Here is a 26576-nt window from a genome sequence, read left to right on the forward strand (position 1 = left end):
AATCAGTTGCTTATGTTCTCAGTAAACTACTCCAACCTGCAATTCTGCAAAGGCCAATGAGGTGATGCACTAATTAAGCATTGTAAGAGCTGCCATTTTAGTAAGTATCTTACAAAGGAATGGCTTTGGCTAAGACAAAAATTCGGGTTTGAATATCTTGTATGGGTGCTGTTTGTTCAAACAGAATAGCACAAAATCTCACCGACTGAAGAAATTATGGAGAGGCATGCAAATTCTGCTGTCAAGCCAACAAAATAAACAAACTAAGACACAATAGGATTAAAAGATGGGATAAAAGTCTGAGATCAAAGAATCCTCGTCAGAAACTCTTATGCACCAACCTTCACTTCTCATGCAAAATGAGTTGTAACTATACTGAAATCAGACAGGTAGAAAAAGCAATCCCCAGAACAACCAGAATTGTTGGTTTCCAAGGGGTTTATAGCATCAAATACAATTCCTTATAATACTGTTATAAACAATTTAAAAAAACTAGCAAATGTTACAGAGAACAGGTGTAGAGGACTTCCTGCAAGGATTTCCAATTAATAGGCAGCTGTATTCTGCACTTCTGCTTTACAGCGCAGGAGATCCAACAGCAGTGAAACCTGTTCTCTAATTATGATGTGCCAAGTGGCTTAATCAGTTTGCAATCTTCCCTTTTTAGGTAAATGAAAACACGATTAAATAAACAAAAGGTAAGAGAGTATCCTCTGAACAAAATAATTTGGGTCTAGGTAATGCTGAACTGTCATGAACATCTAAGGACAGTGAGGAAAGAATCAATCACAGAGTACTTTTGTTAGGTTTGAAAAAAAGAAATTATGCAAAGATAATATGTAATGAATCCGCTCTTAATAACTCCTCCTAATAGCCATAAGGTGCCTTTTATACAGTTTCAGATATATCTAGTACTTTATTCTACAGTAATTATAGTATTTAAACCCTTGATAGTTAATTCTTGTAGAATCCTAGAAAATTCTCTAATAATTTAGTGAATTGTGTGACTATGATCTTACCAAATTCCTTGACTCGCTGTTTCCATTGATTTACTCAAGACAGGTGAGGCTTAGAAAGATTATAAGGAAATTAAGCAACAGATTGTGTCAATGGTATGGCCACAACAGCCACAAAAGACAGAAGAAACTTTCTGAGAACCAGTCATGTCATGACTTACTGGTGACTTTTCTTTCTATCTACCATGATTTGAAAATTGGATCATGCTTTGAAGCATACAGAAATATTATGCCTTCAAACCTTTACTAAAATTATTCTTTGGAGAATTTCAGTTATTACCTTAAAAGTTTTCTACTCTTTTTTAGAGGATTTGCAAATTCTATTTCCAAAGTTTTTGTAGGTTTTCCAGGTATGTCTCATCTTGCAGAATAGCTGCTGATTGTACAACTGAAGGAAATAGTTTTTCATGTCTGTTGGTATGTGCTGTCTTTTAGTTTCATTGAACATACTCTTATTTCTGTATTCTAATAATAGGTGTAAAAAAATAGTGCATGTTCACCTGTGTTTATCAGTTATTTCTTAGCACATTTTTTACTTTTTCTCTTTCTTCTGCCTCAAGAAAGCAAGCCAGGATATGAATTGACCATTTTAATTTTCTAAATGCTCGACATGAATACATCACTTCCAGATGAGGTAACCTGAACAAAACACATTAAGTAAGTACTATTTCTGTTCTGAAATAACTACTGATATATGATGTGGATGACTTTATCATACCTCCTGAACCCTCACTGGCACCTGTCTAAAATATTGCTGAGTTTGGGGTTTTTTACTGGTTTTGCACATTGGTTAGAAGCCATAATTATATTTCCATAATAGTACCCAGGTGTCTTTCCTGAGTTAATTTAGGATACAGCAAGGCGTATGACTAATTAAAACTTCATTTAGAACCAGATACTCTTGAGAGCTCTGCATAAATGACTTTATGGCATTTTTAAACATACAGAAAAATTATCTGTGGGATAGGCTCCATGCTTCTATTGCCTTATAGGCAATTAAATTTTTAAAAAGTATATCCTCCTCTATCTTAGACTTTTGATTGTATAGAATAAGTAACAGATAATAGAATTTTTTTAATGTTAGAAAAGTAAATGAAGAAGCTATAACCCTCAATCTAATACTAATTGTTTTAAGTGTTGAGGCAAATTTTACAAGAGAATTGGAAGAGATTATACAATGGGGTTATCAAAAGTTAGACTGGCCTTGGAGACAATTGCTTGGTTCTTGCTTATAGACTCAGATTACCTGCAGGTAATAAAACATGGCTCTGGAACAGAAAAGGAGTATAAAGTTATAAATAGAAATTCACTGTCAAATATTTCTTCAGCATCAGTGGAGAGGAGGCACAGACGGAGAGGAGATTAAATCTACAGGAGACCTGGGGTATATTAATTAAGTGTCTGATATTGCAGAACATGTCTGGGGTGAACATAACCAATCTTGTCTTGGTGAATTGATTTTCTGATAGTGTCTTGAAGACTAGTGGCCAGTATCCTCGATAAAAATCTTTACAATCTACATTACTTAGTGAAATCAGGAAATAAGAATCACATTCTGGGCATTTATTAGATTTAGTTTAAATGCTAAATTCTTGCATGGCAAACAGCCACTTTTTCTAGAGTTACTGAACTTACTCCCTATCAGATCTAAAAGCAACTGTGAAAATCTTTACATAAGCCTGCTGGGACTCCATTAAAGCCAAATGTTTGGGCAAGAGAGAATTTTTCATCTGATCGCCAAGTTTCCTAAAACATCATTGTCTTCACTGATAGAAGCTAGAAGAGACAGAAATTTTGTATAACTTATTGAAATGGAAAACAGAGATGTACTGGGCCCTGTAATACTGTGGTTTTCTCATGCTTTTGAAAAAATTAAAACATTGCTAGAACTAAGAAAAAGCTGTATTAAAATAATCTGAATAAGCTTGCAAAGTCAAGTAGCAAAAGTAAGAAAAATTGAGGCAGCCTTCACTCAATCCCTCTTATACTTGTCCCTTACTCTACAGTACCACCCTAACACAATAAATCATGCAGTCTCCATTATAATAAAAGTACAGTCTTCTGAAAATTTGGGAACAAATTCAAGTTTGCATGTACATAAGCACGCATTAATCATTTCTCCTTTTGCAAATTATTTCCCACTGCTTACTTAGAAATCATGTTTTTTTCTTTTCTAGCAGCCTAGTGATTTTCCTCTCCTTTGTGTGCAGATAGGAACTAATATAATTTTTGACTTGGAGTGAAATTTTTTTCTCACCCTTCCAACATCTTTGTCTCTAAGCATATATGTGAAATCAATGAGTAATGTAAAAATAACTGGTTTTATTGCCCCTTAAAGAACACTGCATCAGCAAAATGAGACAAAAAGAAAACTAGTAAGAGATTCAAGCTCAGATCTTCTAAATATAGAACCTTGTCTTGACAAATGTAACAGGAGGATGAGGCAGGAAAAGACAAGTAAAAGTCGTATATGAGAAATAGAAATAATAAGAAAATTGTTACATTTTAAGATGGAACTTCAGCTCCTTCTACCAAGACTTCTACTTACATACCCAATAAAATTATCATTTTACTGTTACCTCTGACTTTTTTAGAACTCAGTGATGAGGTTTTTATTTTTTTTGTGTAGCATCTACTGTAACAATGTCCTGCTTTGCAGTTGGTGCTCCTGTGCACGGCTTTATGGCAATAGCAAAAGCTTCCCATATCAGATTTATTCCTGAGAATTTTTTAGCCAACATAGACAACATCATAGTTTACTGAATGATATATGGATGCTCCCCCTCAGCTCAATTTTACCTTCAAGTAGGTGCCACAATCTTACTGGAGTATACATGTGTATCATCAGCACAACAAACCATTAAACATATAATTTTTTAATATATTTTAATATATTCTGGGTAGAACTGCATATGGTGGTAAATATCCACTGAAAGCCTCCTCTGGGAAGAAATTCCATTAGAATCAAGACAGCTGGTTTTCATGAAAATTCAACATCAAGCCAGAGTCATAGCAAAACAATGTGTAGTTGAGAGGAAGCCACCAGAAAACTTGAGAAGCTGGAGCACGTATCTCAGCACTGTTTTTCCTGTGTGTGCATGTCACCGGTCCTTAAGTAGCCCAAGTGATGGTTGGAAAAGGTAAGGAAGCAGCTGCTCAGTTCAAAATATGAATTCATTTAAAGTGTCATGGCACTACAGGTATTAATCACACAACCTGTTCTCTTTTCCAGTCCCCAAGTCTGTGCTGTAGGTAGAACTCCTGGCCATTTTTTCTGTGTACACCAGATCATCAGTAGCCAGGATGAACTTCTAAAGCCAATGTTTAAGTTTTAACCAAAGAGTTTTGCCAATCTATTCAAGTAAGAATACAAACACAATATATATACATATAAAAAATATACATTCTACAATACATGTGTGTGCATGTGCACATATGTGTGCATATAAATATCCACACATGGTAAAGTATAAATATATTACTTGCAAAGGAGCAGCAAGAGCAATGAATAGAAGAATTATATTTATTTACTTTTTAATTAATATGGACTTGAAAAGTTTAGGGATTTTTTTTTAAGCAGCACTGAAGTCAGAAGTAGTATTTTACAGCTATTATTGCAAGACCTTGTGTTTTCATTTCTACAGGGGTTGTGCCCCTTATAGTGTTTTTTTTTTCATAGCTCTTTAGAACTGAACAAACCAGAAATTAAATTAAAGTCAGCTAAAACCATTGTGGTTAAGCTAGGTGTGAAGTATGACATGAAAAACAGAATTTTGCCCAGTTTCCACATGAAAAGATAATCAGCCATGGCTAAGTCACAAAAGTCAGCTCATGTCTACCAGAAACTGCTGAAACTTTATTTTCCTTATGAAACTTGTCTGGGATTTTGGGGATCTTTTAGTTAGTTAGTTAGTTAGTTAGTTTTCATAAAAGTAAGATTAAAAGAATCCCTAAAACACTTACCCACATTTTTCTAAATCTCTTAGAATCCAGGAAGGACTATAAATCTCAATCTTCTTCATATTTGGATATACGGGAGGAATCTGATCTGAAAAATTATTTTAACGAAAAAGAAAGAAAGAGGGGAAAAGAAACAGAGAGGAAAAAGAGAGGAAAAAGGCACAGGAAGTTCTCATGAAACAAATGGCCTTGGAAACCTCAGTCATGCTAGAGTAGATGTACTTGAGCTTGTACCTCAGTCATGAGGAGGTGCACACAAGAAAAGCTTAAAACTACATTTCAGTAGTTTTGTTTTTCAGCAAACATCTTCATAACTGAGCTTTAGCATTCAGATCAGCACGAGACAACTCTTCTCACCAAAACAATGCATCAGCTGAAATGAAAGTTCCCTTGCTAATTTTATACTCTTTAGGTCAGAGGTCTTCCATTTCCCTGAAACTATTTGTAATCCTCTTAAATTTAGATAATTTATAGCTTCTGTCCTCAATGTGCAATAGATATTATCAAAAATAAGCACGAAAAAGATGACTACAAAATAGGGTTTCTTTTCTGTAAATGATTTACAGTTATACTGTTGTTAACTTGCGTGACAGAACAAGTTTTTGGGATTTTTCCCTTTGTCAACAAATCCTTGATATTTCTGTGAGGACACTGAACTAGGTGAGATCTCTGGGAAAACAGAAGTTGCCACTGCATCAGGTCAGCATCCTCATGCTTCATCTGGCACAAAAGGAGCCCATTTTGGGTGAGTCTGCTTGCCTTCAAGCATGGAATGTGTTTTGCGTACTGCAAAGGTCAGAGAGCGAGACTTCCAGGATGATAGGAGGAGCTCTCCAAGAGACCAGTAGTCACTGGGCAGAGGTGGCAGCAAAAGAAAGTCCCTGGGATGGCTGAAAATGAGCCATGAGGAAAGGACCTGAGGGGAAAAAGGGAGAGTTACGTACATATAATTGTTTATTCTGTTTGTCTGACTCTATCATTAGGAGTTTTATTACTTGGGAAGGCAGTTAATTACCACGGCCCAGATGTGAACAAAACCTGGCTCTTCAGCATTCAAGAGCTTTTCAGTCTCTCAGAAGCACTCACTAACAAAAATTCTTACAAAGCATCTTTGGCTAACTGATTACTGGCCACAACTTGCCATTCTCATCAACTTGTGAGGCAAAAAAAGCGCTTTGAGGTACTTGCCCACCTGGCTGCTTCTGAAAAATGCCTGTACAAGCGCTACTGGCTTGGTTAATACACAAAGATATGAAGCATGTATCCCCTCCACCACCTAAAATAACCTTTCCACATGTTAGCTTATTACTACTCCTGGCTGCCACAAATTTTTGCAATAGCAGTTTAGTATAAAATATAGCAGAGGTTAAAGGAAAGACAAAGAGATATAAGGCAGTGTCTTAAAGTTGTTACCTTCAATTATCCCTGAAATTTGTTATATGGCAGTATACAAGCAGGGGTTTTTAATGGGAAGCTAAACAAAAAGTGTCCAAAAAAGAATTTTCCATCAAGCAGCTAAGTAAACAACCATCTTCACAAAAAGGCACTTTACTAAGAATTAAATGTCAAAAACCTTACTGTCCATGGACCTGTAGATTCTGGGCCTCTGGAAATCCTAACTATAACCATTAATGGAATTTTGGGGTTGAGGCTGAGATACCCAGAAGCATGAGAGGGCAAGGTTAGAAAGGTATGGAGAGAGCAATACTGGCTCAGTGCACCCTTACCATCCCTTACCGGTCATAGAGCACAAACCTAAATGTGCTACCCATGGAGCTGGGAAGCTCAGCCACAGCTCCCAGCTGCCATTAGGGTTAGTGTTCAGAGAGCCACAAAGCCCACAGCTCCAAGAACCCTGAGTCTGGGAAGGGCATGCCAAGAGGTGCACGGTTCTGCACTAGCATTGTTCACCCTTTTCTAATCTGGGACACCCATGATGCTGGGGACATCAGCCTCAGCCCTGAGCTGTCATTAGGGTTAGAAATCAGAAAGCCACAGAGGCTGCAGCTCCAAGAACACTGGGGCTGGAAAAGGCATCACATAGAGAGCATTCCACTGCACCAACATCGCTGCCTCCACACATTTCCAAACGGGACAACCAGTGCTGCTGGAGATATCCTCAGCTCCCAGGTGCCTTTAGGATTAGGGTTAGGGTTCAGGAAACCACAAAGACTATAGCTCCAGGGACACTGGGGCTAGAAAAGGCATGCCAAGAGGGGCATGGCACTGCACCTATGGTACCCATCCTAACCATTTTTCCAATTTGGGACACCCGTGTTGCTGAGTCCACAGTCTCCAGTTGCCATCAGTATTAGTATTAGGTTTCAGGGGTCTACAGTGTTTAGAGCTCCAGAGACACTAGGGATGCAAACAGCATGCCATGGGGAGTACCAACACTGCTGTTGCAATGTTGCAATGCTGGATGCAGTGGGAAAGACCCAGGAGAGACAGATCATCTGTCGAGGGTTGGGCCTGGCCCTGCCACAGGCCAAGGAGAAGGATGTCTGCTCTTTCTTCAGCTCACGCTAAGCAAAAACAAAAATATGCATTTATTCATAATATTCAAAGCAGACAACACATCCACAAATGTTTATGAAAGAAGTAGGCAGAAAAAATAAAAGCAAAAATATGCTTGATCTGCTTATACTAAGGTAACATGAGAAATTTCTCTCATTCCATTATTCAGTGGATTTGCTATTTACTTCCTGATGAGATGACAGTCAGTTTCTGTCTTTGCCCATGCTTCCTTTTTGAACTGATAGAGGAGCTTTTGTAGCCAGTGGGTCCTTTGAAATCTCCAAAAGGATAAAGAATGGCTTCATCTTTCATTCCTAAATGCTTTTTTTTTTTCCTGTCTGAAGTAGGAGACAGGCTGTTCACTCTCATGAGCAGAATAAGCCATAGAATCAGAGAATGATTTGGGTTGGAAGGGACCTTGAAGATCACCTAGTTTCAAACACCCTGCTATGGGCAGGGAGCCTTCCACTAGACTAGGTTGCCCAGGGCCCCATCCAACATGAACACTGCCAGGGATGGGGCATCCACCACTTCTCTGGGCAACCTGTTTCAATAACTCACCATTCTCACAGTAAATATTTTCTTTCTAGTATCTAATCTAAACCTACCGACTTTAAAGCCATTGCCCCTTGTTCTGTCACTACATGAGCTTGTCAAATGTTCCTCCTTATCTTACTCGTAAGGTCCCCTTTAAGTACCAGAAGGCTGCTATGAAGCTGCTTCCCAATGGCCGCAGTGTTACGGTTGCCACCATCTACTATGCTGCTTTATTGGCAATTTCTTGGAAAAGTAATATTTCATTAGTAGTTATTGTACTAATTTTAATGAAACTAATATTATTAAAAAATAAATTGAATAGCCATTGCTAATATAAAAGAATTAATTATATTTATCTATGAATAATTTTCTGAAGTGTGCTCCATTAGGAGTCACCTGCTGCTCACAACTGGTAAGCACAGGACTGTGGTTAAATGAGGTCTAAACTCTGTGTCCTCTCCCTTTGGCAGCTTTGTGGTGGGACTCAGTGAGGAATGCATCTTTTACTGGACTCTGCATTCTCCATAATTTTGTTCTCAGGAACCTGTGTGCTTGTAGCACACTGGCTACAGATAATTCATTAGTAATGTTTGTCCAGAGGAGACAGCAATCAATCAGTGAGCCAGAAACAACACATTTTGGGTGTCTGGTCCTGAACCTCCACAGAGAAAGATGAGGCACGTGCTCATAGATCTGCACATGGATATGCAAAAGGAAGATGAGGACGGGAAACCTAATCTTTGTGTTCTCTGCTTTGTAGGTCCTCACGGATCTAGAAGAAGGAAGAATTGGTTTTATTGGTTGTCTGTTTGCTTTTAAGCCGAAAGCTTTAACTACTTCAATTATTATACTTCCCTTTGTAACAAAGGCATATTTTGTTGACACACTCATTTAATTATGAGATTGAAGTGGGTGCTCTGACCTGTTGTACACCAGGAGATTACAAGACAGGGATTGAGGGTCTATTTCTGTTAAAGCACATTAGTGAAGGACAGCAATGATTTGTTCAAATTGGGTTAAGGTCCGAAATAACTTTTATCCACTTGTTCAGATTAGGCTTGTAGACCATCTCTCACCTTACAGAAGGTAGAAAAATGGGGCACAAAAGTACAAAACATGCTGAGTTACACAACTCTGAACAGGGTCGAATGCATGCATGTCTGTGTTCTGTACCTATTGGATCACGCTTCCAAAAAGGAGTGTTTGCTGAAAGCCAGAAGAAGAATTCTTGCCTAATTAATCCACCAGCTGATCAAAAGGGTAATCAAAACCAAAAGAAGGAGGGAAAGAGAGGGAAAAGATGCACTAAGCAAACAAACAAACAAGAAAAGATTTAGACTAAAAGTCATCAAATTAGCATGACCAATGCCAAGCTGAAGTGATGGCAAACTACTGGCAGGAAGGATTTCAAAGACATGGATATTGGCAGTCTATCATCCTGGAGATAAAGCAGAGTCATTAATATTCAAGAATTTGCTTTTGAAGCTCTGGATCATTCACATCCCCTACACAGTTTTTCCATATAAAACCAACTGAAACCACTAGAGAAGGATTGAATTACACAGCAGATTATATAGATGATGAAGTGGGAAAAGGAGTGGTGAGGATAACAAAAGTTTCTTAAATTTTAAGTTCTTGTACGTGAATAAAAGAGAAACATAATGCTTAAATTAGCAGAGCAAACAAAGCAAAGAACGGACAGAAACCTCAAGTAGGAATGACTCAGCCTGTAAACCTGAGGGCTCAGCGGGAAAAACGGACAATGGAGACAGAAACGAACTTAAATTTAAGGAAGAGGAGCTTTAAACTGGATTACAGGAAAAAATATCTGACTCAAAAGGTTATTGGGCTGAAGACAGGCTGCCAAGAGAAATAGTTAAAGATACAATTATCAAAGAATTTAACAATGTAAGCAAAGAGCACTTGACAGGCTTGTAACATTTCTATATGGGATGAATTCACCCTGAAAAAGCCAGTGGCCCAGACTAGAAAGAGCTGTGATTCTTTACAGCCAAATTCTCTTATAAAAAATGGAGTGGAATTCCTTTTACTCACTTCCAGTAAATTAAAGCACATCAAACAATCTCTTTTATACTTAAATGCTGCAATGTGTTTGTCCTCAGTGTGTTTCTGCTGGGCCCAGGTTTACAAGGTTACTGCAGGTTACAGCATTGTCATCTGACACATGCAGACCATTGATGGTCAGGGCTGAAGCACTATTTCTGTAAACAGCAGTGGGCTTGGCCAAAAGAGCTTCCAGGTCCACGTCCCAAAGAACAATGCCAGCTTCTGCTGCCATATGGCATGGAGACAAGCAGCAGGGTCAGCATTTCACAGTGTGTTGCCTGGTTTCCTTCCTCAGATTGATGAGCATTAGCCAAGGAGCTGTTCATATAGGCTTGCAAGGCAGTACCACTTGTGTAGTTAGCCTGTGTGGATTTTTTATAAAAATTAAAATAATCTAAATGTGTCAATATTTGGGGGTTCAGTTTTCTGGGTTTCCCCTCCCTGACCTTTTTCTTTTCATTGTTAGGGCTAAGTGGTAGCTTCTAAAGAAAGCTAGATGGAAAATCAATGTTTCTTTTGAGAAGAAAATTAAAATTATGAAACAAGGGAATGCTTTTATAATAAAAATATTCACAGAACTCAAATATTGAAGAGGTCTTTCAACAACAGCTGTATGCATGGTCAAAAAAATTCAGAACATCACATTCTATCCTGGAAAGATCAAAATTACGCAATTCAGCTTAGGACAGGAAGTCTAGTAGCAGCCATTTTTACCTCTAATTTCAGTGCATCAAGATAGAAAAAAGGAAAGCATAAGGGTACTTCTCTCTTGCTGAAAAAGAGGAAGGATAATAGCAATGCTTCACACTCAGGGATAAAGCAGATGTAGGAGAAAGATGAGGAACAGATGAGGGAGTTGTTGCTTCCTCTCAGGGCTTTATTCAGTTATGTTGCAGAACAGTGAGATCAAGTCCTCCAGCTGAAAATGGGAAAAGGTGACACCAAAGCTGAAAAAGGTCCATCATACTGCCTGCTGCTGAAAGCAGCATCAATCCAGCTCTCCACTCATCCCTTCAGCCACCACAGCCCAGCAGCCAGGTACAACCACCAAGCTGCCCTTTTGGGCAGGAGCACTGCAGGCTCCCATCCGCTTCTCTCTGGCACAAGGGCCAACAGCTAATTTAGGCTTCTCTCAGCTACTGAGCTGCTGATTTCCCCAAAATTTCTATGTCCTTAACTATTTTTGAGAATTCTGCCTCTTCTCTCCAGATTGGTTGAAATCAGGCAACAGACTCAGAAGCTGTGTAGGGAGGAGTGGGCGAGGATGACAGTAGGATATGAAGAGAGGAAAAAAGGTAAGAGTTAAACTAACAGTATTCTGGCACTCAAAGTAGTGATTTATTTTCCATAGATACAGGCAAGTGGCGGTACGTTGACAGCTCTGGGGCACAGGAGCCTCACTGGAGTATAATTTAAGACACATGAAAGACAGCACACATGAGACTGAATGAAAGTCCTATGGGAGATTTTTCTTCCACATTTGGACTTCAAGTAAGTACGTAGAAAAGAGTTTAATACTTGATTTCTAGCTATCCTGTTCAATTTTCAGATGAGCCTAAATCTCCATTACCTCCTTCACACTCAGTGGAGGGGTAAGCACGCAGCTGTGGTGTCCCAGGGAAGCAGCTGCGTGAGAGAACTTGCTGCCTTTTGTGTGCTCACATTGAAATATATGGCCATTTACTCCAAATTCCCGTAGTTTTGTTTCACTTCACTCTCTCTATTACCTTTTTCCTGTAATAGTTTCTGGAGAAATACATTGAATTTATCCTCTTAACATGTTAGCCCAGGTGCATCACCCATAGGCCTCTTGTGCTTTGCTGCAGCTGAAAGCACTTGGTCAGACCAGGCCTTGAAAGAGTTGCCTTTGACTGATTCCCATTTCAGAAATGGGAGAGTAAAGGAAAACTTTCCTGTTCCTCTCCCTGCGCTGGGCAGCAGCACCTAGTCACTGGGGTGACAAAGAGGGCAAAGAGGGCACAAGGGCTTAAAAATGAACAAACTTTTTAGAAGGGCTAAAAGCTCCCTGAATTTCACTGTTTCAAGTCAAGTGTAATGTTGAGCTAGGTCCATCAAAACTTACTCTTTTCCGGAAGAAGGCACCAGAGGGAGCCCTTGAAGGGCCCATATTTGGGCCAGACATTTTATTTAAATCTCATGGTGATTGTGCCAGAAATAAAAAGGATTTATTAACATATCTCCTCCTGACCATTGCATCCTTGCAGGCAGATCCTTTCTCTCAGCCTCCCCTTCAGCCAACTCCACAGACTTTTGGTTGTAGCAAACTACACAGCCCATTTGTTCCTACAGATGGCCCTTCAACTCTCCTTGAGCTTGGGCTGTGTCCGTTCCGTGCTGTTTTCAGCGGTTTCCTTGTTTCTTTGAGTTTTACATCTCAGCAAACCAGCTTCCTGGAGGAACTGGCTGCCACCCACACATCACTGCCTCGCTAATGAACACCTCAAACAAGGTAAAAACTAACAAATAAGCCAGATCTGGTCCATGTCACAAACTTTGGCTATTCAAACTGACAGCTCATTTTCCCATTTTTTCTTTGATGAGCTGTAGTACCTCTGCACTGCTTCAACAACATAAAATTGTCCACTATATGGAGGTCATATGCCACTCCTCTGGCTTGGGCAAGTTGAATAGTTTCTGGACACCAATACCAGAGGTTGTTAGAGCTTTACTTCTAAAACTCTTCTTGACGTGTTCACAGCTTCCACTGCAGTGAAGTCTCCCCTGAGCTGAGTATAACCCTGTAGTGCAGTACAACATCAAACCTGCAGACAAGAAGTTAAAGCACAAGCAGATCAGACAAGGTCTGTCACCACTTCATTTGGCCTAAAATAAAAATCCACAGGTTTTGGAATCAGGAAGAAAACAGGAAGTCTAGTCCTCCAAAGTGGGGAGCTGGGACAGCCAGCTCCTGCCCCTACACTGACCACTCGCCCCCACAGTATAACACTTTGCCATCCCTGCATCATTTGCATGCTTGTGCAGCATGAAATACTCTGCAGCCAAAGCAGCTGGCTGGCCCTTGCTGGAGCCTGCCATGACAAGCCTTTTAGACCATGAGTGACTGAAATCCTGCAGTCAGGAAACTTTTTCTTTGTTCACGGCACATCAGTTTTGCTTTCTTTTTCAGCTCATCACTCTTCACTGGGTATGTTCTCTTGATTTGTGAACTGCTGGTCTCTAGGAATTTCAGTGCTACGAGGTAATTTGTGGTTTGGCTTTCTCAATCTATCATTCATACATATACATATACATATACATATACATATGTGTGTATATATATATATATGTACATCAGTCTCCATCTCACTCAAGCTCCAATGACTGACTGAGTTCCTCTCTCAGGGTTTTATCAGTGGCCTCAAGGAAGAACAAGCCACATTTGCCAGTCTATGTTCCCATACAGGCACACAGCCTGCTCAGTAAACCTTTCCAAAGGCCTCGGAAAATTTCCACCAACGGCAATTATGATACCATCAACCTTGTGTCCAAGGAGGAACCTGCAAATTTTCCTTCCAAGTATAGCTGCTATAAGGAGTGAAAGTTGGTACTTTAATGGCAACCACTGCATATGTAACACATATCAGGCTACTGAGCACATTGATACACTCAGTCAGTGAGTTAGCTACTTAACAGAGCCTTTCGGGTTAAATGGGAAATACTGCAGGGAATGAAGACCAGTTTCTCCTGACTGAGGAAAACAGAGGATACTTTCTGATTTCCTACAGGCAAATTAGAAGAAAACACTGTAATTAATTACTACAGGTGTTTTCTTAGCAACAATAAAAACACCGTCCACAGCTCTTGAAAAATGAATGCAGAAAACCACAACAGTTTTCTGTCACACGCAAGTGAGGGAAGGCCAGTGTTTTTCAGTGATGCATAGAAAATTGTGGAATTTTGGGGAAAAAAATAATCTGGGTTTTCTCCTCCTTCAGTCAGTGGAAGGGATCCCTACTGCAGGAATGTGATGGGACATCTCTAGTGCCACTTCAACCCATCATTTCAGTAAAGAACCAAATTGCTGTGCCATAGCAGTGTGATTGTGGTCTACACTTCCTCTCTGTGTTGTGACTCTCACTGCAAGGGGAACAGCTTGTTGGGCCAATGTGCTTTGCTTACAGCTCTGTGCATTAAGAAAAGAGTTTGAAAGAATTTTTACCAAAAGGGATCTAGGCCAAAATGTCTTCCTCAGTTGCAATTTAGCTTAGCATCGGCTGGTCAAGAATGAGATATTTCATATTCTTAAGGAAAAACTGGAACTGACAAATTCATTACTTAATCAGGCTAATGTAGTAAGTTAAGAGGTAATTCGGAAGAAATAATGAAAACCCTCTTGTGGCATATTAATTATGTCTTTCAGCTATTAAGAAAGGAGGATTATGGATGTGGCCAAGAATAAAAAGAGATATATTTTCAGGGTCAGTGAATTTATCTTTTCAGGTATCTAACAGAAAAGAATAAATTGATTTCCCTCAATGGAGATAATTTGAGAAGTCTTGGACCAGATATGTTGTTTTTATACTATATGGCAAAATTAAACTTGCTATATTTCCAATTTCAGTATCTGCTCAAATATATGCAAATTCATGGTTTTGATCAAAAAGAGCAACCTCTGAAAACAGACAACTGTCACGGTGCTAGAAGTTTAACTTTGTAATTGTCATTTCATTTATAAATTTGTTACCTGTGTATTTTGTTTCTCCAACGTAGAGCTGATATAAAAGGGTTACAATCTGGGGAGTATCCTGAAACGTTATGGTATGTATACATGGTAATTGCACATAAAATAACAATACCAAACTCCATGTTACATGAAGGGAAATAAAGAATGAATTACTGATTTCCATCCAGATTTCTCTGCCTGGAATGCAATCTGTCTGCAGTTCAGAATGAGCAGCTGGACATAATCTAGAGCCTATCTTACTTATCTATCTGTTGCCCAAACAGGAGAATCATGATAAGACTTGGGTAGTTCTTTGATGTAATGCTACTAATCTTCCCCCTCCTCCCCCCCCCCCCCGATTTCCAAAGTCCCATTTCCCTGAAAATAACTGAAACGAGTAACAGGAGGCAAACTGGAGTTTTTAACATGTTTCCTCTTTAGAAAAATGAAAGCAAAGGCCCAATCCCAAATCCATCTGCTTTCTAGGGAAGACTTGGTTATGACTATGTACTGCTGATTTGCAAGCTGCCCACAGGGTTTCCATTTGCTTCCTGATGTCTGCTGCCCCATTTGCTGCCTGGCAGCTGCTCACAGCCAGTACAGAGGCAACAAAACAGCACCAATAGCTGCACTCCTTAGTCCCTTTGCAGAAGCATGTCTTTTAAGATCATCTTGGATTCAAGTATTTTTCAAAAAGAGGATTTCACTGGCCTTCATTTAGCAAATGGTAAATGGCAGTAAATGGTATTTCAGGCAGCAGCAGAAGCTGCTGCTGACTGTGCAGGGCAGGGAAGCTTCATGACTGCTGCCGTTTTCTGGCAGAGACCAGCAGTGTAAATACTGGCACACAGCAGGCCAGGGTTTAGCTTTCTACCTACACCATAAGTGGAAAACATGGCCCAGCAAGTGCAGCTTTGAGGAAGAGCAAGAAGCTACAACCAGGGCAGCATTTAGGCTTAGAGTTTTCAGCAACTGCCTTTTCCCATCTTGAAGGTTAAGAGGCAACAAATAATAAAGCTGTATGTCATCTAGGGGATGTGAGTGCAAGATAGAGTCTGTGCATGTCTTCCATTATTGTCCTTTAGAAAGCATTGCAAAAACCTAAAGCATGGACATAATTTGAAGATAACACATGATGCATCGTCTCCACGTATTCCCCTTTTCATTGAGTGTATGTAATGTTTAAACATATGTATGATTGTGCTCCAACTTCATCCAAGTCTTTCTTCTTTTGTAATTGCAGTATTTTTTCACAGGTCCCCAGTCTTTCAGTTTATTTAAAATAAAAATTCTTTAAAGTCCAAATATAAAGAACAACAGTGTAGAACTTAATCCCAAAAGACACAACGCACACTTTTCAGACCTTACCCCTGACTGTCATTTACTATTTAAGCCACCACTGCTGTTGAAAGCAGTCCCATCTTCCACTGCAGCAGTCAGGCTTTTTACACCCTGTTTCCTTGCATGCTGGTGCATGGGAGCAATGAACAGAACAGGTAACTAATGCAGGGCAAACCTTTTTTATTTCCCTGGAGCAGTTTCCCTGCTCTGTTTTACACACAGATGTACAATATTTGCACCACACAAGAGAAGTGGAGTGTAGAAAAGGAGAAAGAGACAAGTGGCCTGCAGAGGCTGGTGGTGTGTGGAAGGGAGCAGAGGACAAAAGGGTTGACAGTGAAGGTTCATGAAGGATTATGGTGTTCACCAATCTTTAGCCTTCATTTTGGCATGCCAAAATCTTGTGCTGCCAGTAAGATGGAGGACAAACTCTCTGGGATGACAAAGTCCAAAAGAGAAAGTACCACATGTGTATAACCCTGTTGTCAATTAATAATCCCTGTGGAAAAAAAAAATTAATATTCTAGACAGACAGACAACCATCTAACAGACCCTTTAGTTCTGCAGCTATCTCCTGCATCAAGAATCATTCCATGAACCAGTGGTTAAATCATTCCATGAACCAGTTAAACTGATGATTACCTTGTAAATGAAAGTCAGATTAAATACATGCTTTTATCAACATAGACAAAATAGCACTTTTCCTGCCTTTCATCAAAAAAATCAGAGAGCTGTAGGTTTTATACTCCAGCACACCTGCTGATAATGTAAGAAGTAAAAAATTAGAACTAAATCAATTGTCAGGACAAATGAAAGAGTACACTATACAATGCATTATCCTCTGGTCCTTTATTTTATTTCTTAATTCACGTCCTAATTCCCAAAATCCAGCTATTTACAGTGAAACTTCCAATCATTAGTGGGATTTAGCAGGTTTCCATTGTAAAGTAGCATTCACATTTCTCATGAGAGTTGGTATGTATAGTGTTGAAGGGCACTAGATACAAAGCCTGTCGGCCCACAGCTATATTTGATTTCCATACCTCTATCCAGGGTATATTAACACATGAAGTGACAATTTTCTGAATAGTTACATCCTTTTTTTATAATCATGTTCATCAAGACTTACTGTCTTGAGGTACAGAGGTTCATGTGGAAAAGCTAGGATGTGGCTGTATGACTACTTTTTAAAGCTTATGCACATTTTCTCAGGAATGCAGCTGGATATAACTCCTTGGTGTCTTGCTTGTGATGACTGAATTGAAATATATTGTAATGATTCTCTGCTCAAGAAACATGAACTCATTAGAAGTTGAAGCTAGAGCTGAAGTATTATGTGATTTTTCCTTTTCTACTCCTTTATTACCTAATTAGAGCAAATATTTTATTCAAGAGTAAGCAGCAACTTAAAAACTTAGCTCTTAAGTCGATAATATCAGATGTAATTTCTGTTCACTCTCATTTTGAAAAATTTGTCTTCCCTCCTTATTTCTGCAGGAATGTGTAGCATATAGAAATTATTTAATTAGTACCTTGAAAATTAAAGATTCCTTTATACCAATCAAACACATAGCAATTTCTGAGTTTCTTACTTTTCCAAAAAAAAAAAAAATTTTCTAAATTTAAATAATTTAGAGACTTGTTTGAAGGCCACCACTTCCTTAGATGGCTTTTTAGCAGGCATGAGAAAAGTGCTATTTAATTTCACACTCCAGTAATCCTTTAACAATTTCCTTTCAGGCAGAATATAAAATCTTATTATTCATTCCTTAATAAAATAAAAAATAAGTTATAGTGGATATGTCTTTAACCTTGGACCAGTCTGAGCAATTTTTTTCCCCTCAGATAAGACACCAAAGATCAGCACAGATGGCAACTGATAAACTGGCCTTTGGGATATACTCAAGAGTCCTCCTCCCTTTTTCTTCACATCAGCTCTCTGGAAATGCCTCTTCTGAACTACTTGTTTTAGCATCAGTCAGTCAATTTTGATTCCTCCCACCCCTTAACTGTCAATGGAAAAACTTGCCAAGATCTTATGTAACCCACCTTGAATTCTAGCTCCCTATCACCGTGAAGCAATGTCACAAAGACTACACCTTGTTAAGATTAACGATAAACACCAAATTATCAGAAGTTCATATCTCAAGGGCTTATTTGCATTTTCCTACGTGCTTGAATTTGCTGAAGAAAAAAAATATCTATCCCTCTCTTTTGCAAGATACAGCACCAGGAATTCCCTTGGACATTGTATTTACACTCTACAAATAATCCTCTCTTTCAACTTACCAATACCTCTCTTTCCAATTCTCAAACTCTCACCATATGATGGATCCCAGCTTCGATAGCTGTGGGGATTCTGTTTGAAAACAAAACAATTTTATAGATGCTCTTATTCATATAAGACCCTGCTGGTCTTGCTAGTAGGTTTGAAGCATTCCAGGCATCTAATGGAGATGCACAGGTCAAATAAAGTAATTACCTCTGAAGGGCAATGGTGGTGGTGTGGTAGTAGAAGTAATAGCAGCAGCGGTAACAGTTGTAGTAGTAATGTCAGCTCTTCCTAGAGTAACTCTAGACAAGTAAGCTAAGCTTCTTTTTCATCACTGCTTTTTTATTTTTTTCAAGACACCTAAAATTATATGTGTATGAATAACTCATCACTAGCATTAAAACCTGTTAGACACATAGAAATAAAGCTGTCTTCTGGCTTTCTGAGTCTAGAGTCTTCCTACATCAGGAAACACATATGAGGACATATCAGAAACACCTCGAGAAGAAAGTTTTTCATGAACAGATCAAGTTGCACCTAACAATCAGTTGGAGTTTCATGGTTCCAATGGTTCTATTGGAAAAATTCTCAAAAATCTGTCTGATCAGTTGGTGGGAAAACATCTTCCAAATGTCAGTCTACCCTTGTCATGGATAATCACTACCTATGTGCTTTTTCTGGCTCTATCATTTGGTGCAAATAGTTATTTTTCCAACCTGGTATTTACACATGGCTTGACAAAATGTGCAGCACTGTAGGTGGGTGCCAAGAAAATGGCACAGTGTGTCTATCCAGTGTCTCCTTCCCACCCACTTAGGTAGGGAAAATACTTTTGGACATAACTGAGCAGTGTGGTTTATCACCCAAATGGATCACTAAGAGAAAGATTAGGAAGACATCTCCATTGCAGGTGGATCAATCCACAAATTCTTTATTTCATGGAGACTTTGTCCCTTCCTCTGGCCTCCGTTGCAGAAAACTTCAGGCAACATGAAGCCTCAATATAGCAACTCAATTCTTACTGAAGCCATTTGGCATGGGCTGTCCACATATATATGCACACAAATATAAAATGCATAGACATCACTTTTTAAAAGCTGTCATTTCCCAAAAGGACCCAGTGAGGTAGAATTGCTATTAAAAACAATTAATTTGCAGCCATTTTTTAAACACCTAATTTCCCCACTAGCCTGCATGCAACACTACTTCAAACAGCTACACACGGTCTTATTTAGTGAATATATGAGGAAAAGGTCTGCATTATGTTTGCTAAAAGGACTAGGATTTCAATTCCATCTGCTGCTGGGTGTGTTTGATTTGTGTATTAATTATGCCTGTTTGTAGCTGTAAATTTGCTCCAGATTAGTAGGTGATTGGTTCCACGCATGGATTCACTACACTGCATGACTCCCTTGCACTTTTATACTTTTCAAATGGTTCCATACTTATGCTTTTTAAATTGCTTTTAATACCTATCTTATTCAGTGTGAGCTTTCAACTCTGTCTTATTCAGACAAATTTTTTCCCCTTAAGACAAAACTGCTTCTTTTCCCAATGTTACAGGGAAATTCAGCACATTCACATTTAGCATTTTCTACATGGAATGACTTAAACTAATGGGTTTAGGCATTACATGAGCACTCAGAAGGGCGTATACATACCCGTTATTGTGCAAACTTTAAATGCTTGTCACGTCAAAATAAAATTCTCCCACGTGGAACATTTTTGCTCTTGATCACTGAGTTTTCTTCCTGGTTTTCAAAATGCCCAAAAGTTCTGCTGTCGCATTTGTAGTTAAGACCTGTGAGATATGCTTGAAAATGTGACACGTCTGAAATGAGCTGCATAAAAACCGCCTTTGTGTCTATGAATGTTTGTGTACACTTAGAAAATAAATGTTGAAGAGGTCAAGCTGATTACTCTCATATTTTAGGAAAAGAATCACTCTGAGCTGAAAAATTGTATGCCAAGTTTCTGCCTGAAGCCAATTTTTACAATCAAATTAAAAACCTTTGAGACTAAGAGTTTATAATGGAAATACTAAGACAGCCTTAACCATGGCAGCACTAGCAGGCACTGCAATAATATTAGGAAAGCTCTCCCTGCCCACAATCTAAACTAAATAAAAAAGATGCCATTTTCCAACATACACCCCAGGCTAGCAAATAACAATGATTTAATGTACTTGCCCTGTGGTAATATAGTACCACTGCAAACCACTGAGCCAATTTTTCTTTTCTTTTCTTTATTTTTTCTTTTCAAACATATATGCCCCATAGGGAAAGGATTGCAATTTAGCTGTTATTTGTGGATATATCGCTTTCATTTCAACAATTCTTGAAAGCCTTCCTGCTGTCACATGCTACTGTATGCAAGCACCCAACTGAATAAAGACCCACCAGGCTTTTTCAGGAGTTTATTCACAGGTTTGGCTTTGCTTATTGTAGTATGCACCACACTTAAATTAGATGAGGGCTACTGTAAAGCAATAACATTGTCAATGACTGGAATCTCACTTTCCCCTCTAACAGTCTGAAGCAAATTAATGTATTGGTTGTTCATTAACAAGTAAACAGTTTCTGCTACAATGTCAAGGAAAAAAGAATATGTTCATTAATATGAACAATCTTCATCTACAAAGATGATTTACACAATGCATGTAATGAGATAGCTTTCCCCTAACTAGTACACTACCAAACTGAAAAGCTGATTCTTAGGACTTTCTTGAAATTACAATATTGTTTGTTTACCAATAAGAAAGACAGTCTCAGTCACCTATGCCACCATTGTAAGCTCTATAGTAAGTACTTAAAAAAAGAGAGATTTCTGGAATCACTTGTGGAATTAATAAAATTGGTAACTACAGACTTACACTGCATCAAGGATACATATTATTCCTGTGATAAGTTGAGCTAAAAATAAGATTAATTTGGTTATAGAAATTCCTTAAACAACAACACTTAAATTATTTCAAACTTGAAATTTTTCAAGAATTTTCTGAAAAAATCAGCAAACACTGGCTAAAAAAGCAAAGCAGTTTGGATACACCAATGTAATCGGCATGCCTAGTGCTTTTCTGTTAACCCTCTGAGTAGAACCATAGTATTCTGGATTTTTTGTACATTAATGCTATAAAAATTGTAACTTACAGAAATACTAATTTATGTGTCATGACAATAAATCATGTTCTAAATATATCTGGGCTAGGCACCTCATCTCATGAGTGATTAATCCATCCTAGAATTTTAATTATCCGTTAGAGAAGCCAGTCTCTAGCACCTATACTGGAGGCTTAGATTATTGCCCTCTATTAGATGCTTAATTCTTAGACAGATACATCTAGATGAGACAACTCCCAGCTCACTACCCTTTAGCTAATCCTGTGCTATCAGTACTACATTTTCACATCAAAGTTTGCTTACTCCATATAAGCTCACTAGAATATTGCACTTAGGTTAGGGTCCACGTTACCCCCGCTTATATTTAATTGAGAGGAATTGAGCTGGAAGTGACCCTGTTCTACTTTCCTGCTAATACTAAGATCAGGCTGTCAAGCATCTCCAGAGACCAAACATTAGATGACCTGAATCACCCTTCGGAAGTGCTCGTCTCCATCTCCGTGGTGATAGATGGTGCCTACCACAACTGCCATCCGTCTCTGCTAACTGAAACAACTGTTGTCACATTTAGCAGCAATACAAGGCAGTGATTCAAAAGGGAAATGAAGAAAGAAGTCAGAAGGACTGGTCTATATTACATTAAAATGACCACGGTGTGCTATGTGGTCTCCCAGATTATCACATTAGAAATAGTCTATTATGCTTGATTTCTTTTTTTCATTGGTGTTTCAAATATTTGTAGGGCCACATATTCTGTCTTCACTTACCCCCAAGAATTCAGAGGTTAGATTAAAAAAAATGGCAGTCACTGCCAAACAAGCCTAAACCATTATAAGTTCCATGAAACCATAAATATATATACATATATATGTATATATTAAAATATATATCTATGGGTATATGGATATATTTAAAATCGTCATTGGAAACTCTTTTGAAACAGTTCAAATATCCAGATACCTTTCCTTGAAACCTAAAATAGGATATCAGCAATTTGAAACCCAGCCTCTCACAAACCTAAAAATAACTTAAAGAAATATTTTTATAGTTATGTTCATAAAACATGAACAAAAGATCAGAAACATAAGATGTTGGGGATGAGTAGGATTTTCAGGATCTAGGATTATTTTTACATACATTTTAAGTAATACAAGATGGTATAAGATGAAGGAGCCAAACATCTTATTTTAATGATAACCCTGTATTCCAAAGCAAAGAAAAGGAAAGTCCCAGATGGGTTTTTGAATAGTATTTCTCATGCATAAGGTGAAACAGTTTTTTTTTCCTCCTGACTGCCCTCTCTAATTAAGAAGAATGAACATTGGTCTTTGCTTTAAGACTGCCAAATTTTCACAATAGTCAAGGAGCATGTGGTATTAATGGACACTTTTTTATTACCACATGTATGTCTTGCATTTACATGGCTGAGCTGTATCTCTTCTAAAGGAAAGGCTGTGATATAATGTGGGAAGGTCAATGCTGGTCAAACATGTGCCAGATTCTGACCTACTGTAAATTAGGGTAGGTAAGTGGCAAGGAAGGCTTTATCTTGAATGAGGGTTAAATCCTGTGGAAAAATAATCCTTTCCTCATCCAAATGTTACGAATGTACAACCATAAGGATCACAATGGCAGTGGTTGTGCCCTGTCTAGTGAGCGTCTTCTCTCCACAATGAGTTTGGGTTTGGATGGTCATAGTCAAGGATCTGACACAGATTCAACCCTTTCCCAAAACCTAAAATCTGAGAATTTTTGTATGGAAGTTCCTTTGTCCCTTCACCTCCTGCCCCAATGGAGCTCTCCAACAAGACACTTATTTGCTTTACTTGCTTTAAGATGATGTTACTCAAGTTCCAGAGTAACTGAGGCCATGCACAGGCCTTCTGCCATGGACATACATTCAGAGATCCGTCTCCTGATGGCTTAGATGACTTTCTAGTAAACTCATAATCCAAAGTTGGTGTCTGATGTAAGCTTCCACCAGCAATTCCTTCTACAGTTGAGGGAGTGAGACCAATAGGTTAATCAAAACATGAGTCCTGCCTAAATTGTGTGCCCATGACAGGTGAGATGAATCAAACCTGGAATGCTCATCTTTCTGTATTACCCAGGAAGTCTGGAGAACTAGTTTCTACTAAATATCTCACTTCTAGATTATCAATATCGAGTGGATTAAAAAAAGTTCTATATGAAATACTTGTACCACTTGTGTGAAGATTCACAAGACTAAATTTCTGTGTTTAAAATTTTCAGAGCTTTCAATATATAAATTTTCATGTCTGCAGAAATGAAAGATGCACTTTGTAGGATGGAGAAACAGAAGAATTCCAATGTTTCTTGAAAACCAGTTCAACTGATCCTTCCAGATAGAAGTGCAAAAGAGCTTAATATTAGCCCCCACCAGCTGCAGGTACACATTGGCTGCCATAACTGCTCATATGGACAGTTCCATGAACAAACACAACTCAGAACGGGAATGATACTCTGGGCAACTTGCCCTGTTCCTGAAAAATTTATTTATACTTCCCAGAAAGATGAGAAAATCTGCATGTCATTTTGGGCAGTATATTGATACTTCTGGCTGTATGATAGGAAAGAAAAAGAAAGGAAGAAAGAAAGCGAGAAAAAGGGCAAGGGGAAGGGGAGAGAGAGGAGAGAAAGAGAGAGAGAGAGGAAACCACATGTGACTTTTAAAAAACACTGTGAGAAAACTTTAGAGAAGAAAACTTCCATTTTATATGAGCAATAAGAGAAACTATAAATTTCACAATGCTTTTTATTTTAGAACATGATTTTGAAAGTTGCTTCTTTCATTCAAGTGAAATTCTGAGCCATCTTTTTTTTTTTTTCAAATTATCACATCTGAAGCAAAAGTCTACACACTGTAATATTTCTGTGGAAGCCAACTTTATAATAATGGTCAAATGAAAAGCTATAATGTTGTCTTGAGGTTTTAACAAACCAGTAATATATATATACTCTGTGTAAATGCCCATTTTATTAAATATTCCAAATAAAACTGGTGAATCAGCTTTTTAGTTTCTCCATTCTAAAGACAAAATTTTGCTAATTCAATTTAGGCTTTACATATATATTAAATGACTTGTATTTTCCCCGATTTAGAAGAACTCTAGCTATTTAAAGGGTAATGCTTATCAGTGTTAATCTTTTTAAATGGCTCTGCTGGAACAACCAGGTCATGCCAAGAGGATGCCTGTACATTCCTGAATGTGATGCAAAGGAACCAGGAACTTCTCAACTAGATCATTACATACTATTACATGACAGAATGTGTCCTCAAGCAATTTCCCAAGACTCAACATTGTCATTAGCAGCAAACTATATGGAAGCAACCTTTTGTGGCCATCATCATGTCATCTTCTGTAAACCATGAGGATGCCCTAAACTGAATTTCCCATTTAGCCGTGCATCATACCGTCCAATAACAGTCACTCCATGTGGAAGTATGATGAAGGTTTGGAATGAGCTGTTGTAGAAGATACCATTAGTTTAATTTTATTTTCATTTTTAGGCCTATATTTATAATTCCTAAGCAATAGTACATTTGATATATTTTTGGCCAGAAACAGGCAAGGAACTTCAGGATACTATAAAAGGTATGTGCGTATAAAAGCAAAAAAGCCAGAATAAAACCCTAATATGGGTTGTCAAGATTTAAGGTGATCATTTACTCAGAGGGTTAACATGTGCTAAAATTACATACTGCAGTTCCTAGCTCCACTGATGAAAACATTCACTGCTTCTATCTTTAAACAAAAAAGCAAAATAGCCTTAACCCTTTGAGGATCATATTAGCAGCAAGTTGCAATCTAAACAGAGAACAAGTATTTCAATCAATTAGGAAATAATTCTTACAAAGATTCTGTGAGCACCCTTTTGTGTTCCACCATCCCAGTGTTTACTGCTGGATAGATCAGCTGTAATCACGCCACACAGGCCTGAAGCAGTTTCAGGGTGTCAAAGGGTTAAAGCCAAGACTTTTGAGAAAAAGTGTTTTATTAAAAGGGTGAGTTAGGTGAGCGAACAGTCTCAGATGAACTTGGTGAATAGTCTTCTGACTCGGAGTTGAGTTCAGGTGGAGCTTGCTGAGCCTTATAACGTCCCCTCACATCCTGGTTGCGTCTTCGTCGGAAAACCTGCCTCTCCTTATCAAGAGCGGTGGTCTGGCAGGGGCATAAAATAAGAATAAATGAAATTAGGCTGTGTGTGAAATGCAAAGATAATGAAAACCATGAGGTTTTATGTGGCCTGCAAATACCAGGGATAATAAATGTTCAGACCAAATTAAACCTGCTCTGTCTCAGTCAGGTCTGAAAGGCTGAGCCCACAACATAGCTAAATGCTTTAAAAAGTGCATTTCCCAAATCTTAAGAGGTAGCGTGACATCATCAAGCAGATACAGTCCCATATAAATGGATGCCATATGTTCTACTTCTGGATGTTATTAATTTCATCCTTTAACAGATTCAAATTTCAAGTCAAATACCAAGTGACCTTCCCCCCACTCTTCTCAAAGTATAAATCTGTTTCTACAGGCAAGGCAGAGATGTACACTTGTCTTTGATTTGACCTAATGAAGGCTGATACACACTCACCCATGTTCAAGTCAGTGCAATCAGGTAACAAAGATGGATTGTGATGAAGTTGTCAGAAAAGAGAGAAAAACAAACACCAAAGGGAGCTAGACCAGCTCCTTGACACATCATGCTGCTCAATGGATGTTCTTAGGGAGAACGCTGAAGAGCTCTGACGGCAAGACCTGTTTAGCCTGACCACACCGTCTCTTCCTGCTAACCAAGGTCTACTGGATTCAATACTCTGCTAATTTTATCCACGTCTAGCTAAGGTATCTAGGAATGGGAAAGAGCAATATTCACTTGATGGGCATTATTTTTTGATCATTCTGCCATTATTGAAAATGCAATTCTTAATAAGATGGCTGTAACTTCTAGTCACATTCTTTTCTCTGCTTTTCTGGCACATGTATGAGGTGAAACTTCAACCCAAGTAAGGGGAGCCCTAGTCTGACTATCAATTTCAAG

General features: G+C 38.5%; 1 protein-coding gene across 3 annotated transcripts in view; it reads right to left on the bottom strand.

Moving 5' to 3' along the window:
* Positions 1 to 16289: 16289 nt before the first annotated feature.
* The window catches only part of DCLK1 (doublecortin like kinase 1), a 242854-nt gene continuing 232567 nt past the window's right edge, over positions 16290 to 26576 (bottom strand). For all 3 annotated transcript variants that reach the window (XM_032099596.1, XM_032099597.1, XM_032099598.1), the window contains one exon: positions 16290 to 25697. In XM_032099596.1, coding sequence (XP_031955487.1) covers positions 25533 to 25697 — 165 coding nt within the window. In that variant the 3' untranslated portion in view covers positions 16290 to 25532. The remainder of the gene's footprint in view (positions 25698 to 26576) is intronic.

This window comes from Corvus moneduloides, chromosome 2 (genome assembly GCF_009650955.1).
Source record: "Corvus moneduloides isolate bCorMon1 chromosome 2, bCorMon1.pri, whole genome shotgun sequence".
NCBI classification, from domain to species: Eukaryota; Metazoa; Chordata; class Aves; order Passeriformes; family Corvidae; genus Corvus; species Corvus moneduloides.